This window comes from Lampetra fluviatilis, chromosome 3, assembly GCF_964198595.1.
Source record: "Lampetra fluviatilis chromosome 3, kcLamFluv1.1, whole genome shotgun sequence".
Taxonomy (NCBI): domain Eukaryota; kingdom Metazoa; phylum Chordata; class Hyperoartia; order Petromyzontiformes; family Petromyzontidae; genus Lampetra; species Lampetra fluviatilis.
The window spans coordinates 11453812-11470617 of NC_136277.1; the positions used below are offsets into that span (position 1 = coordinate 11453812).

General features: G+C 47.7%; 1 protein-coding gene across 1 annotated transcript in view; it reads left to right on the plus strand.

The window, feature by feature from the left end:
* LOC144952362 (adhesion G protein-coupled receptor L2-like) overlaps nucleotides 1-16806 on the plus strand; it is a 220879-nt gene that overhangs the window by 67587 nt on the left and 136486 nt on the right. The window contains 1 exon segment of the mRNA XM_078882747.1: nucleotides 15879-16154. Within this exon segment, the coding sequence (XP_078738873.1) occupies nucleotides 15998-16154 (157 nt within the window). The 5' untranslated portion in view covers nucleotides 15879-15997.

The following is a 16806-nucleotide window of genomic DNA, read 5'->3' on the forward strand; positions in this document are numbered from 1 at the left end:
CCTCGTGTACCGTTCGGCCTTCATAGGCGCTCGCTAACAGCGCTTGCCCCCAACAGTCTGGTAAGGCTACACGGGGGATCTTTGTCTTCTTAGGTACTCGGTTATGTCACCTCGACCTTAAATGAACACCTGTCGTGGGCGTGCGTAAAGAAGCATCAGTATCGGTGGAGAGACAAAGGTGGCCTGGGCCACTCCCTCGCGGTGCCGTGCCGGCCTTAATAAGCTGTCGCGAATAGAACTTGCCCCAACAGGCTATGTAGGCTGTAGGGTAGAGGCGGGGGGCGGTGTGGGGGGACCTTTTGTGTGTTTGTTGGCGTTATCACCGTTAACCCACATCCACCGTTAACCCACGTGGCCTGGTTGGGTCCCACCTGGGATTGTACCGTCAGCCAAACTTGACGTCCGTCCTCTGGCCTGTCCCTTGACCCTTGACCCCTCCCCTCCCCCCCAACTCCATCGGTGAGATTTCATCACGGGGCCACCCTTTCATGAGCCGCGCATTGCTTGGAGCGGTTGTGGTGTTTCCCAGCGGAAATCGTGCCACAGGCCGTCGGGGCAAGTGCTGTTGGCGAGCACCTATTAAAGTCGGTCTCGGCGCCGGAGTGGGTGGTTGTGGCCAGCCTCCCTTCGTCTCTTCCGAGTGGTATGAAGCGCTTGTGTGTTTTTTAATCGAGGCTGGGTTGATCTTGGGGGTGGGGGGTGGCAGAAACAGTTTCGATTTTCACCAGCGATGTTGGGCCATCGTGCGGGAGTCGAACTCGGCTTCCGAGCGCATTCTCATTTGCGGCGCTAACCCCTTCCCCGCACGAGCAACTTCTTTCGCACCGTACGTAGCCAACCGCGTGAAAATCGTGGGCGGGTGTGTAACTCACAATACGGCGTGAGGCTAAGCTTTCTTGGCATTCGGAACAAAGACGACGAAGAAAACAAAAAACCCGGGGGAGACAGAGAGAGAGAGAGAGGAGCGGAATTGCATTCACGTCGCGTCGCGTTCGAGCGCCGAGCGGGGAGACAGGCAGCTGTCGTGGGGGGCTCCCTTTGTGCCCCCCCCCCTCCCGCCCTCCAACCCACACAGGCGACGAGTCGCTGTCCCAGGGTCGTGTTGGAACGCGATCAGTTGAGGTCGTCGTTTTTTTTTCGTTCGTGTTTTTCTGCCCGGTTAATTGCGTTCCGTAACTTATTTACTTGCGCTTTGTGCGTTTGGCGATTAAGATTTGGTTTTTTTGCTTTTTCTCCCCGAGTATTTTTTGGTTCGTCAACTGTCATCAAAGGCGTGAATGTATGAATGTGTCGTTCAAAGCCGCCACCACCCGACACAGCCAACTAGTGAGGGTTGTCACGTAAACAGAACGTGGCCAATTCGTCACGAGTACAGCACACCGGTGTAGTGTATAGTGTAGTGTGTAGTAGTGTAGTGTATAGTTTAGTGTGTAGTAGTGTAGTGTAGTAGTGTAGTGTATTGTGTGTAGTAGTGTAGTGTATTGTGTGTAGTAGTGTAGTGTATTGTGTATAATAGTGTAGTGTATAGTGTAGTGTGTAGTAGTATAGTGTATTGTGTATAGTAGTGTAGTGTGTAATAGTGTAGTGTATTGTGTGTAGTAGTGTAGTGTATAGTGTAGTGTGTCGTAATGTAGTGTATAGTAGTGTAGTATATAGTGTAGTAGTGTAGTGTATTGTGTATAGTAGTGTAGTGATAGTGTAGTGTATAGTAGTGTAGTGTATAGTGTAGTAATGTAGTGTATTGTGTATAGTAGTGTAGTGATAGTGTATAGTAGTGTAGTGTATAGTGTAGTAGTGTAGTGTATTGTGTATAGTAGTGTAGTGTGTAGTAGTGTAGTGTATTGTGTATAGTAGTGTAGTGATAGTGTAGTGTATAGTAGTGTAGTGTATTGTGTATAGTAGTGTAGTGTATAGTGTAGTGTGTAGTAATGTAGTGTATTGTGTATAGTAGTGTAGTGATAGTGTAGTGTATAGTAGTGTAGTGATAGTGTAGTGTATAGTAGTGTAGTGTATTGTGTATAGTAGTGTAGTGTGTAGTAGTGTGGCGTATAGTGTAGTGTGTAGTAGTGTAGTGTATTGTGTATAGTAGTGTAGTGATAGTGTAGTGTATAGTAGTGTAGAGTGTAGTGTATTGTGTATAGTAGTGTAGTGTGTAGTAGTGTGGCGTATAGTGTAGTGTGTAGTAGTGTATTGTGCATAGTAGTGTATAGTGTAGTGTGTAGCAGTGTAGTGTAAAGTGTAGTATACTAGTACAGCACACCGGTGTGTTGGAGAGCCAAGCCACAACATTTACAATCTGAGTACGACGTTTCGCCAGTAAGTACAACCAGCTTCATCAGGCGACACATTTATTATATTTACGCGATCTAACAAAAAACAAAAACCTGTTATGGATGATATTGGTCGCGAAAGCCTCCGTGTTAACCTGTTATCGAAGGTTTTTTTGTCTTTGTGTGAGTCTCTCTCTGCTTGTGTGTCTGTCTATGTGTCTCCGTGTCTGTGTTTTGTCTCTCTAATTTAGCAATCTTTGGAAGAACGTAATCAACCACGTGGGGTGTTGACTCTTGTGTTGACCGACTCGCTGTGTTGCTTTGCATTACATTTCCAAGTTTACTACGTTTGTTTTCTCATTCATTTGTACCTGATGATGGTTGCTTGTGTTGCAATCGAAACGTCGTATTCTATTATTATTTTATTTAATTTCTTTGTACGTGACTTTTACCCAAAGAACCAAAGTGTTATTGAAGGGTCTGGGCGCCATCGTACCTTCTGGATGTCGTTCGCGTTGAAAGCCCCACCTGAGCGCTGGCGACGTGGGTTCGGGCCCTGGTTCAGGTGGCACTGCGGTAGTCGTGGCCCGAGCGTGCTTCACCCGCATGGTTCACGTTGGGGGGCCCACCCACACCGCCCGCCCCCCCCCCCCATGCCCTCCAACCCCAATCTTTATCGGACCCATACTGACGCTGGCGTGGTCACGTACCGGCAAACAGCCCCCTCCGTGACTGGCATGGGGGGGGGGGTGAGGGAGAGATATTCACCCACATTGGGCTGTCAAATGTTATTTTTCTACATTAATGCTGCGTCACTTAAAAAAATAAGTGTTATCTTACTCTGAAAACGGGATAAAAGAAATACATGCTTTATATTCTTGGTTCTTTCGGTAAAGTCACGTAGAAGGGAAAGAACCAAGAATACGAATCCCTGCAGTCACGAAAGCTTTATATCAAAACATGCTTTATAGTTTGTCAAATTCGATTAGCACGCTGCGATTGAGCTTTAAGTTGAAATGAGCCGCATGTGACAGATTCCGACCAATCACAGATACTTATAACCAGGACACTACATGTGACAGATTCCGACCAATCACAGATACTTATAACCAGGACACTACATGTGACAGATTCCGACCAATCACAGATACTTATAACCAGGACACTTACATGTGACAGATTTCGACCAATCACAGATACTTATAACCAGGACACTACATGTGACAGATTCCGACCAATCACAGATACTTATAACCAGGACACTACATGTGACAGATTCCGACCAATCACAGATACTTATAACCAGGACACTACATGTGACAGATTCCGACCAATCACAGATACTTATAACCAGGACACTTACATGTGACAGATTTCGACCAATCACAGATACTTATAACCAGGACACTGCATGTGACAGATTCCGACCAATCACAGATACTTATAACCAGGACACTACATGTGACAGATTCCGACCAATCACAGATACCTATAACCAGGACACTACATGTGACAGATTCCGACCAATCACAGATACCTATAACCAGGACACTGCATGTGACAGATTCCGACCAATCACAGAAACTTATAACCAGGACACTGCATGTGACAGATTCCGACCAATCACAGACACTTATAACCAGGACACTACATGTGACAGATTCTGACCAATCACAGACACTTATAACCAGGACACTGCATGTGACAGATTCCGACCAATCACAGACACTTATAACCAGGACACTACATGTGACAGATTCCGACCAATCACAGACACTTATAACCAGGACACTACATGTGACAGATTCTGACCAATCACAGACACTTATAACCAGGACACTGCATGTGACAGATTCTGACCAATCACAGACACTTATAACCAGGACACTACATGTGACAGATTCCGACCAATCACAGACACTTATAACCAGGACACTACATGTGACAGATTCCGACCAATCACAGATACTTATAACCAAGACACTACATGTGACAGATTCCGACCAATCACAGATACTTATAACCAGGACATTACATGTGACAGATTCCGACCAATCACAGATACTTATAACCAGGACACTACATACATTCCCTCTTGGAAAATTGTTAAAGTGTTCATGTGAAGGGGGGACAATTGTGATGTGAACAAGTTGATTGAAACGAAAAGTGCGCAAAGAAGCGTGGAAATAGGTACGCTGAAAGACCTAACCCAAAAAAAACCCATGTTACGGATGATATTGTTCTCGAAAGCCTACCACGTGTTGAACAGAAATAGGAATGCGTGGATTAGCGGACAGACGCAGGTTAATGACATCATCACAACTATGAATAAAAGTGGGCTTGGGCAGGACACATCATGGCCAGAATCTGAATTCGTATTTATCCCAGGAGAAATCCGATGAGCCATTAAGCTCTTTCTTCACAGATAATAATAATAAGTTACACTCATGCGTACGGTTCCTTCCGCTAATGTCTCAAGGCGCCTTGTTAGAATAAGGATAAGGAAAGGCTCAGAGAGAAGGAAAAGCTAAATAGAATAAATAAACTGACTTGAAAAGACAACACTCTCGGGGCAGCTCAGAAAGTTCCAGCGGCAAACAAGACGAAAAAAAACCGATAGGGGAAGTAAGCAAATCGGTCAAACATATAAAAATAGATAAAGTAGAACGTTTTAAAGCTTTCGTGACTGCAAGGATTCATCTTCTTGGTTCTTTCGGTAAAGTCACGTAGAAGGGAAATAATACAAATATTAAAAATAAAACAATAAAATAATATAATAAAGTCACGTAGAAGGGAAATAATAAAATAATAAAAATTATACATAATAAAATAATATTATAAAGTCACGTAGAAGGGAAATAATAAAATAAAAAAATATGGACATAATAAGATAATATAATTATATATTTTTTATTTTTTATTATGTTTTATTTTTATTATTTTATTATTTCCCTTCTACGTGACTTTACCACCAAAAACCAAGAAGAAAAAAGTAGAACGTTTTAATTTCATAAATACAGGACACCCATTCCCAAGCAGCAAAACAACGGCAAGAACAATCCCGGACCGCACAAAGGACAACACCGTCCCTCAAAATTGCACGTCATAAATTGAAATATCGATACACGGGTGCTAAGGATGAAATCGCATTTGCAAGCGAGTCGAGTCCGGCAGTGGATTGATCAGTGGCTGATGGGGATGATGACGACGATGATGATGATGCATTTCGATTTAAAGCTTTCGTGACTGCAGGAATTCATCTTCTTGGTTTTTTTTTTTTCGGTGAAGTCACGTAGAAGGGAAGTAATAAAATAGTAAAAATAAAACATAAAACAATTCTCACGACGTTTCGGCCACAACGCAAGCAGCCGTCTTCAACGCAAGCAGACGGCTGCTTGCGTTGTGGCCGAAACGTCGTGAGAATTGTTTTATGTTTTATTTTGACTATTTTATTACTTCCCTTCTACGTGACTTTACCGAAAAAACCAAGAAGATGATGATGCAGTTGATTTTAAACTAAAACTAAAAACGCATTTGGATTTTACCAGGTAAGGCCCACGCAGCTGTATCGCACTTTTTCAAAGCGACCTGGCCACAGATGATAGCTCAGCGAAATGGCCCATCGTTACGTGGACATTTATAGCAACCAAATACTTTGACAAATCAGAGGACCCGGAGAAGAATCCACACGACCACGGGGCGAACATACAAATTCCAACTCTACGGGCATTTTTTTGATTTAAAGCTTTCGTGACTGCAGGGATTCATCTTCTTGGTTCTTTCGGTAAAGTCACGTAGAAGGGAAATAATAAAAAATATTTTTTATTTTATTCTATTCTACAGGCATTGTCAGGGTTGATCAGGATCGAACCCATGACCTCCTGTATACCGGGCGAGGTAGTTAACATCACCGGTTTAGTTTTCCTGCTTCTGTAAAGCCGGTGGTGGCGGCTGGCTGGGTTAGTGAAGCTGATTTTGGTGCCTATGGGCAACGCAGACCCCAAGAATTCACCGTAACTCACCACGCAGTCGGGAAACACTTTCGCGTGAACCCCTTGCACCTGCGAGGGTCAGGTTTTATCCGTGCCAAGGAACTAAAACCCGCCGTGCAAACATTGCGTTCGATCCGCTCTCAAAAGGGGTGTCTGTGCTTTGTTATTTACTGCCCGCCCACACAGCATCGGCAGCAGCGGCAGCCGCAGCATGGATGTGTATACACCGCAGTTGATGTACAGCTTGTGTGTTTGGTAGGGTAAAAATGTGGGTGCTTCCAAATCCTCCCAAGACGTCGTCGTCTGGACAGCTTCCGACAATACGCAAACGTATCCCGGAGAGGGCCTCCGTGAGAATGCCCATCCTAGTTGAGGTTACTCCGCGCATCACCGAGCAGGCACTTGCAGGGCTGCGCCTTGGCCTTGTATCGTCATTATTAGTATTACTAATATGCAAATCATAGCATTACCGTGCTTCGAACGAGCATTGGGGGCACAGTGTTCAACCCCTTTCGGCTGCCCTGAGACAACGGTGGCAACTCCACATGCCCATGACGGAGGAGAGGTGGGGGGGGGAGCGGACCAGTCTCTCCGTAGCAAGAAACTTGTTGACTTCCACACGAAAGTTGTCCACGTTTTATTGACCCCCCGCCACCCCCCGCCACCCACCCACGATTGTTTTAAGTCATTGAACCTCGCCGACCTTCCGCTTGCGGGCCGAGCGTGTGAACAGCACCGCGCCAGACACCGCCGCGGTACGGGCGTAGCAACCGCTGCGGCCTTTTTTACGATCCTTGGAAGTATTTTTTTTATGTTTAACTGCCGAGTAAAAGCCGGGCACGCCTCTTTGATTCTTTGGGCAAAGTCACGTAGGTGGAAAAGTAATAGATCACGACGTTTCGATCACAACGCAAGCAATTCCCATCAAGTGGGAACATCCACGGCAGGGACAAAAAGCTGCTGAAGTAGGTCTATGTATGGATTCCTGCAGTCACGAAAGCTTCAAATGAAGATTTAAAGGGCCGGGCAGTTTTATTTACGCGTCGGTTGGCACAGCATCGGGCCCTGTAGTCCGCTTGCTCATGTCACTGCTGGCGGAATCGACTAACAGCTAAGGTGGCAGCTGTGAGCTCCCCCCGTCCCCACCTCTTGTGGGAATGTATTTGGCCTACTCTTCTACGCCAGCCACACAGCTGTTACAGAGGTGGGGGGGTCGGGGAGAGGCGGCGGGCAGTATTTGAGAAACTCACGCCGTTGATTTTACTTCGCACGCCGGGAGATGGAATCAAATCGAAGCGTCGCAAGTCCGGCGTGCCGGCGTTCCTGGACATTCTACTGCCTATACTCTTTGGTTCTTTCGGTAAAGTCACGTGGGTATAAAATAAAATAAATCACGACGTTTTGGGCGCAACACAAGCGTCCATCATCAGGTGTGAAAGCTTTCATTCAATGCTGACGACGTACTGCTCGTGTTGTGCCCGAAACGTCGTGATTTATTTTATTTTCTACCCACGTGACTTTACCGAAAGAACCACAGAGTATGGATTCCTGCAGTCACGAAAGCTTCAAATCATTCTACTGCCTTTGTCGTAAAAAACGTAAATGGAAATGCCGTTCGCTGTTATTGTGAAACTGATCTCGTTATTGCTGCTTGGCAAATAGAAATAATGACGGAAAAAAAACGAGACGGACAACGCTGGCCGACCTTGGCTGTTATCTCTCCCACTGCTGTAGTTTTATAGTTTATTTTTTTACTCGGGGTGCCTACCGCTTTTGTTTGGCTCGGTGGTTCTCGGTACTGGACGCAGACGTCGGAGCGGTAGCAGCGTATCGGTGACATTGGCAAGGGGGGAGTGATTGAGATTTTACTGGTAGGAACCCACTGGTTCCACCAGCCCACAGGGGATTATTGTGTCCGTCCGTCGTGCAGGGAGGGGCTGGGTGGGCAGGGAGGGGCTGGGTGGGGCTGGGTGGGGAGGGGCTGGGTGGGGAGGGGCTGGGTGGGGAGGGGCTGGGTGGGGAGGGGCTGGGTGGGGAGGGGCTGGGTGGGGAGGGGCTGGGTGGGGAGGGGCTGGTCACCTCGTGGTGCCCTTATAAAACTCAACGTTCAACCTACTTACGCCGGCTCGGGCATATTTGCGGAATACACCACGCCGCCGTTGACCCTGGCCATTGACCGAGCAACCCAATGTTCCTACCAGCTCCCTCTGCAGGAATGTGTTTCTTAAAAATCCGTAAAAAAAAATGTGAAACCAGATCATGACCATTTTTTGGATGACGGATTATTCCCAAAAAAGGAAGTGACATCCGGAATACAACGCCACTTGCTCTGTTTTCCTGCCAACAATTGTGCGGCGTGGTGTTGAGCGAAGTTGCTTTTTCGCAAAACCCGAAGACACTGAAAAATAGAAAACGTCAGGTACACGATACCAAATTCCAAATAAGCAAAAAAAATCAGATTTTTTCTAACAAAAATCTTAAAACATGAATATGTATTCATTTTAAATCCGAAACGCATCTCTTGTGCTTTGTACGACAGTGGTGAGTGCCTTAGGGGCCGTCCATAAATTACGTCACGCACCTGGGGGGGGGGGGGGGGTCAGACATTTGTGACGATGTGTGACGACGAGGGGGGGGGGTTCTGAGAAATGTGACGTCACGTAAAAATGCGCAACTTTAAATAAATCTAGACAACACGTTCTACTTAATTAAATAGACTTTGTAATAAATGTTTTCTCCTACAACATCAGAGTGCAGCGCCACATTAAACGCGCACTACAATGACAATAGTTTAAAGCGATTTGAAGCATCTTTTATTTTTTGGGGGGGTAGGGGGGGCAGAGCTTGGTGACGTCATATTTGAGAGTGGGGGGGGTCTGACTTTTCGTGACGCCGTGTGACGATGGGGGAGGAGGGGGGTCGGTGGGTCAAAAATGGTCCAAAATCGCGTGACGTCATTTATGGACGGCCCCCTTACGCAACTAATCACCCAAGCTCCAAGCGAGCCTGGCAGCGGGCGTTCCGGCGAAAGTATCTCAGGTTCAAGTTCATCTATTAGGTGTAGCCCTGTGAGCCATTCGGCTCTTGAATCGGGTGCAACCGCAACAAACAAAAAAACAAAAACATGAACAAGAAAATTTCTTAAAGTGATTATGTGACTGAGTGCAAACAGAAAATCCAAGAAAAGGCGGCAAAATATTGCAGAAAAAGCACCGTACACCAACGCTGTGTGCAAAAATCCCAGTGGGATGCAAGTCAAACAACAACAACCACAAGGCAACTTAGATTAAGGCCATCAGTCTAGCTCTGTACTACAACAAACAAAACATGGCCAACCCGAAAAACGTTTCGAAAATCACCAAAATAAAGCCATGAAAGCAATGAAACAGCGAGACCTTCAATCCCCCACGGAGGACGCGCGAGAAAGGAGAGATCGTCGAGAGACATCTTCTTGGTTCTTTCGGTAAAGTCACGTAGAAGGGAAACAAGTGAGAATTATTTTATTATGTTCTTGATTTGAAGCTTTCGTGACTGCAAAGATTCATACTCTTAGTTCTTTCGGTAAAGTCACGTAGGTAAAAAATGAAATTAAAATTAATAAAAATAAAACAATAAAAATCACGACGTTTCGGAGGCAACACAAGCTTCCGTCTTCACCTGAAGACCTGAAGACGGAAGCTTGTGTTGCCTCCGAAACGTCGTGATTTTTATTGTTTTATTTTTATTAATTTTTATTTCATTTTTTACCTACGTGACTTTACCGAAAGAACTAAGAGTATATTTTATTATGTTTTATTTTTATTATTTTATTGTTTCCCTTCTACGTGACTTTACCGAAAGAGCCAAAAAGATGAATCCCTGCGGTCACGAAAGCTTTAAATCGAGATCGAGAGACGTTCTCTCGTTCGACGCATCACTCCTCCTCCTCCTCATCCACGTCGCCGGATCTTTCGATGATTAAACCGCGAACGCCGCCAACGCCGCGAACGCCGCGAACCCCGCCACGCCGCCCATTTAATTCGCATGAGCACGGACCTTGCTCCGGGACACCTGCAATATTAACTGGCGTAATTGATTTTTAACGACTCGTGTCGCTTCTCCGGATTAATCCCCCCCCCCATCCCGCCGATGATGAATGGCCACCTCGGGGCAGGAACGGGGTAGGTAGTGGTGGTGGGGGGGGTGGAGCGCGCGTGGGATTCTGCCCCCAGGAGATCGCTCGGTCGTGCCGATGACCCGTGCCGCGTCCTGAACGGCCATCGGGCAGCGTGCCGTCAACCCCCGGGGTGGGGGGGGGGGGAGCGGCGGAATTGGGGGGTGGAAGAGGAGTGTGGGGGGGGTATGGGCTGGTAGAACGCCGTGACCCGAAGGGTGACCGGATGGGGGGCCCTGCCTTGCCCGTCTCCGGGAGCTCCGTCGGTGATGTTATTCGGAGGATGAATCAGTCGAAAAGTGACACCGCGCTTGGAAGAGCCGCATTAGCGCTGCCTTGCAACACGGTCCAGTCCTCAGGTGAAAACCAGGTCTGTCGAGGCGACAGCGTCTGAATGAAGCGTATCATTCAGACGCTGTCGCCTCGACAGACCTGGTTTTGCACCTGAGGGACGGCTGCTTGAAGTTGTGGCCGAAACGTCGTGAGAATTTTTATTTTATTGTGTTTTATTTTTATTATTTTACTACTTCCCTTCTACGTGACTTTACCGAAAGAACCAAGAAGATGAATCCCTGCAGTCACGAACACTTTAAATCGAAATTTTATAATGTTTTATTTTTATTATTTTATTATTTCCATTCACATTTTATTAAAATAAAACAATTTTATTATGTTTTATATTGGTATTATTTTATTACTTCCCTTCTACGTGACTTTACCGAAAGAAACCAAGAAGATGAATCCCTGCAGTCACGAAAGCTTTAAATCGAAATTCTTTTAAGTATCTCTTCCGTCATCTCGCTCGGAGTTTACGAATCAAAAGCGGTGGGGGGGGGGGGTAGGGGGGGGAGGAGGGGTTCAGGGACTGTTGCCAAATTTGTGTCTGAGCTATGTTTGGGCTTCCCCTAGGTCGGCTCGGCCTCAAAATTTTGAGTCACGTGCGTTGCTTTAAATACCACGACCGGTGACTGTCGAGACAGAAGGGGGGCAGCCGGGCAGGTGCCGTGTCGAGACCACGGCACCAGAATAGTCGCTCGCTGACATCGCCGCGGCTGCCGTGATTCTGCGGTGAGTGTGCGGGCGTGTGTGTTTCTGAGAGTGTGTGTGTGTGAGCATGTGTGTGTGTGTGTGAGAGCATGTGTGTATGTGTGTTTCTGAATGTGTGTGTGTGTGTGAGTATGTGTGTGTGAGAGCATGTATGTGTGTGTGAGAGCATGTGTGTGTGTGTGAGAGCATGTGTGTGTGTGTGTGAGAGCATGTGTGTGTGTGTGAGCATGTGCGTGTGTGTGTTTCTGAGAGTGTGTGAGCATGTGTGTGTGTGTGTGAGAGCATGTGTGTGTGTGTGTTTCTGAGAGTGTGTGTGTGTGTGAGCATGTGTGTGTGTGTGTGAGAGCATGTGCGTGTGTGTGTTTCTGAGAGTGTGTGTGTGTGTGAGCATGTGTGTGTGTGTGTGAGAGCATGTGTGTGTGTGTGTGTGAGCATGTGTGTGTGTGTGAGAGCATGTGTGTGTGTGTGAGAGCATGTGTGTGTGTGTGAGAGCATGTGTGTGTGTGTGAGAGCATGTGTGTGTGTGTGTGAGAGCATGTGTGTGTGTGTGTGAGAGCATGTGTGTGTGTGTGTGAGCATGTGTGTGTGTGTGTGAGAGCATGTGTGTGTGTGTGTGAGCATGTGTGTGTGTGAGAGCATGTGTGTGTGTGTGAGCATGTGTGTGTGTGTGTGTGAGCATGTGTGTGTGTGTGTGAGAGCATGTGTGTGTGTGTGTGAGAGCATGTGTGTGCGTGTGAGCATGTGTGTGTGTGTGTGTGAGCATGTGTGTGTGTGTGTGAGAGCATGTGTGTGTGTGTGAGCATGTGTGTGTGTGTGTGTGAGCATGTGTGTGTGTGTGTTTCTGAGAGTGTGTGTGTGTGTGAGCATGTGTGTGTGTGTGTGAGAGCATGTGCGTGTGTGTGTTTCTGAGAGTGTGTGTGTGTGAGCATGTGTGTGTGTGTGTGTGAGCATGTGTGTGTGTGTGTGAGCATGTGTGTGTGTGTGTGAGAGCATGTGTGTGTGTGTGAGAGCATGTGTGTGTGTGTGTGTGAGTATGTGTGTGTGTGTGTGAGCATGTGTGTGTGTGTGTGAGAGCATGTGTGTGTGTGTGTGAGAGCATGTGTGTGTGTGTGTGAGAGCATGTGTGTGTGTGTGTGTGAGTATGTGTGTGTGAGAGCATGTGTGTATGTGTGAGAGCATGTGTGTATGTGTGAGCATGTGTGTGTGTGAGGATGTGTGTATCAGCATGTGTGTACGAACATGTGTGTGTGTGTGAGTGTGTGTGAGTAAGTGTGTGAGCGTGTGTTTATGTGTGTGTGAGCATGTGTGTGTGAGCATGTGTGTGTGTGTGAGCATGTGTGTGTGTGTGAGCATGTGTGTGTGTGTGAGCATGTGTGTGTGTGCGAGCGTGTGTGTGTGAGCGTGTGTGTGTGAGCATGTGTGCGTGTGTGTGAGAGCATGTGTGTGTGTGTGTGAGTATGTGTGTGTGAGCGTGTGTGTGTGAGCGTGTGTGTGTGAGCGTGTGTGCGTGTGTGTGAGGGTGTGTGTGTGTGAGCATGTGTGTGTGTGTGTGAGAGCATGTGTGTGTGTGTGAGAGCATGTGTGTGTGTGTGAGAGCATGTGTGTGTGTGTGTGAGTATGTGTGTGTGAGAGCATGTGTGTATGTGTGAGCATGTGTGTGTGTGTGAGGATGTGTGTATCAGCATGTGTGTACGAACATGTGTGTGTGTGTGAGTGTGTGTGAGTAAGTGTGTGAGCATGTGTGTGTGTGAGCATGTGTGTGTGAGCATGTGTGTGTGTGTGAGCATGTGTGTGTGTGTGAGCATGTGTGTGTGTGCGAGCATGTGTGTGTGAGCGTGTGTGTGTGAGCATGTGTGCGTGTGTGTGAGGGTGTGTGTGTGTGAGCATGTGTGTGTGTGTGTGAGCATGTGTGTGTGTGAGCATGTGTGTGTGTGAGCATGTGTGTGTGTGTGAGCATGTGTGTGTGTGAGCGTGTGTGTGAGCGTGTGAGCATGTGTGTGTGTGAGTGAGTGTGAGAGTGTGTGTGCGAGTGTGTGTGTGTGTGAGCATGTGTGTGTGTGTGTGAGCATGTGTGTGTGTGAGCGTGTGCGCATGTGTGTGTATGAGCGCGTGTGGCAGTGTAGTGGTTAGCGCGCTGCGCTATGAGCCCGGCGATCCGAGATCGATTCCCGCTCACGGACAACGCCAGGTGACGATTATTTGAACCGGTTCCCGGGGCCACCCCTAGGTCGACTCGGCCTGAAATGAGTACCCGGCGCGGTGTGTAAACATCGCCACTGGGGAGACAAAGGCGGCCGCGCGTGGTGTGCCGTGTCGACTTTGGTAGGTGCTCCTCGCTAAAAGCACTTGCCCCTAACAGTCCGTAAAAAAAGCTATACGGGGGATATTTGTCTTTGTGTGTGTGTAGCGCACGAGAGAGAGAACGCGCGTGCGTGTGTTGATTTAACGAAAAGCCCTCTGTGGTTAGAAAGTCTGGTTTCCACTTCAGTCACGGAGCCATTTGCCTTCTGCTGCCGTGCCTTATGAAAACTAAACAAGCAAAAATGTACGGTGTTCGAAGCAGCACCTTGTTACTTAAGCCGAGTCGGAAGCTTAAATAGTTGCCACCGGATTGCTGGTGGTCAGGGGATCCATTGCGGCGGTGGTGGCGGTGAAGTTATGTTTAGATGTTGCCCGCCCGCCCTGTTCCAATTGATAAGATACTTTGTGAGATGATAGAAGAGATGTATGGAACAGATCGAGACTTCGTGTAATAAGAGAGATCTACACAACAGATTGAGACGTCGTGAGATGAGAGATATGCAGACGCGACGATAGAGATGTCGTGAGATGAGAGATACAGGTGAGATTGGGATTTTAATTGCCCGTGTTGTTTGCATTACCATGCTACGTTTATCGGGATCTCCGAAACATCGGAATCTTCGTTTAGACTGGACGAGGAATCCGATGAGCTATGAAGCTCATCTTCTTGGTTCTTTTGGTAAAATCACGTAGAAGGGAAATAATAAAAAGAAAACATAATAAAATAATTCTCACGACGTTTCGGCCACAACGCAAGTAGCCGTCCTCAGGTGAAGAACAGGTCTGTCAGACGCTGTCTTTCCGACAGACCTGTTCTTGACCTGAGGACGGCTGCTTGCGTTGTGGCCGAAACGTCGTGAGAATAATTTTATTATGTTTTATTTTTATTATTTTATTATTTCAATTCCACGTGACTTTACCGAAAGAACCAAGAAGATGAATCCCTGCAGTCACGAAAGCTTTAAATCAAAAAAGCTATGAAGCTCTTCTTCACAGGCGCCCAGTGTGGTTGGATCAGAAAGTAAATAACAATGAGTTCGAGCTGACGTTTGATTCAGCTCCTACCTTTGCCATCAATCCGGGCCCTCTCCTCCTACCTCCCCACTCCACTCCTTGAGCTACTTGGGTCGCCTTGAGCTTTCGGCTGCTCGGGTTTCCTGCTCGCTCCAAGCGCGCCCCCGCCACTCTCTGTCGCCACTCACGAAACGGCGCGGTTTGTTTGTTTGTTTGTTGTTATTGTTGATGACGACGCTGCTGCTGCGCTCGTGGTCGTTGTGTTTTCTCCGCGCCGACACAATCTCCAATCCCCCCACCACCGCCGCCGTGTGTTTATTTGCGAGCGTAATTACCGACGGGTTGCCGGATGCGCGACGTCGTTCCGCCTCGTACGCATTCTCGCTCTGCCGCGCGAGCGGGCGGGGCCCCATCGCGTTTGCGATGCGGGGGCATCTGTCACCGAAGCTCCGTTCGTCCCGTTCGTTCGTTTTTTCTTTTCGTTCATCCGTCCCCGTTCATTCGCCCCATTCAGTCCTTTACGTTTGCCCTCGTTCATCCATCCCCGTTCATTCGCCCCATTCAGTCCTTTTACGTTCGTCTCGTCTCGTTCGTCCCGTCCGTTCGTCCCGTCATTCCTCTGTCCTCGGGCGACCGAGCGACTGACGTGGCCTGCGAATGGCCACGATTCAACGGCGCCTGCAGCGAGCGAACGCGCAAAACGTCGCCCCCCCCCCCCCCTACGTACCAGGGAGAGACACACGAGCCGACTGTAGAACAGCAGGCAGTACAGCAAGTTGGTTTCTCTTGCCCGTCTGTACCGTTGCTTGAAGGCGCGGTAACCCACCGATGCGCATGGGCTTTCTCCCCGTGGCCGACTTGATTTTTCAAGGAATTCTTTTGTCATGGGTCGCTGGTGATAGACCGGATGTATGTACGTATGTATGCTGAACTTGTTTTGCGCCGTACGTTGCCAAGGGGTGCTAATCGGAAACAGGACCATCGCGACGGGTGTACTGGACGATGATGATGATGATGCTGCTGCTGATGATCTCGATGGCAACGGCGGACGTCCACACTAACGATGACAAAAACTCTCTCCCTCCCTCTTCTCCACCACAGGATTCACCTGACCATGTCCTGAGACCTAAACGGACCTCAACGTCTCCAGCAACGCCTTGGAGAGAGAGAGAGAGCCCTTTGCCGGGGTGGGGTCAGAGGTCGGCGGGTTCAGAGGTCGCATGCTTCGGGTCACGCGCACGCACTCCGCGCTATGCCCGACTCCTCCGTCTCCTGCTGACGAAGTCCCGCGCGGGTTCACGATGGCCAGCTGGAGACTGCTTCAGGCCCTGCTGCTGCAGCTGCTGCTCAGCGCAAGCGGTTGGCCTCCCGCAACCGGTACGAGGCTCTGTCTTGTGTTTAAAAAGCTATTCGCTATTTTAATTTTATTTAACCTATTCTGACTGCAAGGATCCGTACTCTTTGGTTTTTTCGATGAAAGTCACGTAGATGAAAAATTGAAATAATAAAAAATGATAACATGAATTTCGATATTTTCATTTGATTATTTTATTGCGCCTTTTGGCGTCATCTGGTCCAACACCATGTGAGACTAGGCTCTAAGGAAAGCTGTCTCGGGTGTGGACCAATCAACTTCAAGGACAGTGTGTGCATTATCAGAGTTGTGTTTTTTGTTTGCATTATGACTGCAGGTATTGTGGTCAATGCAAACATGACTCCTTGTAAAAAAAGGTGTCAGTTTTGTTGCCCGATAAAAGGGTAAAAAAACAATTATCATATTTTATTATTATTATTATTTAAATTTTTCATCTACGTGACTTTATTTAACCAGTTAAGGCGCCCATTGAGATTTTCATGTTTTATCGCTCTTTGTCAGAAGCGACCGGGCGATCGCAGATTACAGACCGACAAAGTTGCTTGTCGTCACGTGGAAATTTATAGGAGCAGACAAATGCTGTCATCGTCGTCATCATCATCGGGAAACGTAAACCGGAGAAAAATTCACGCGACCACGGGGAGAGAGACATGC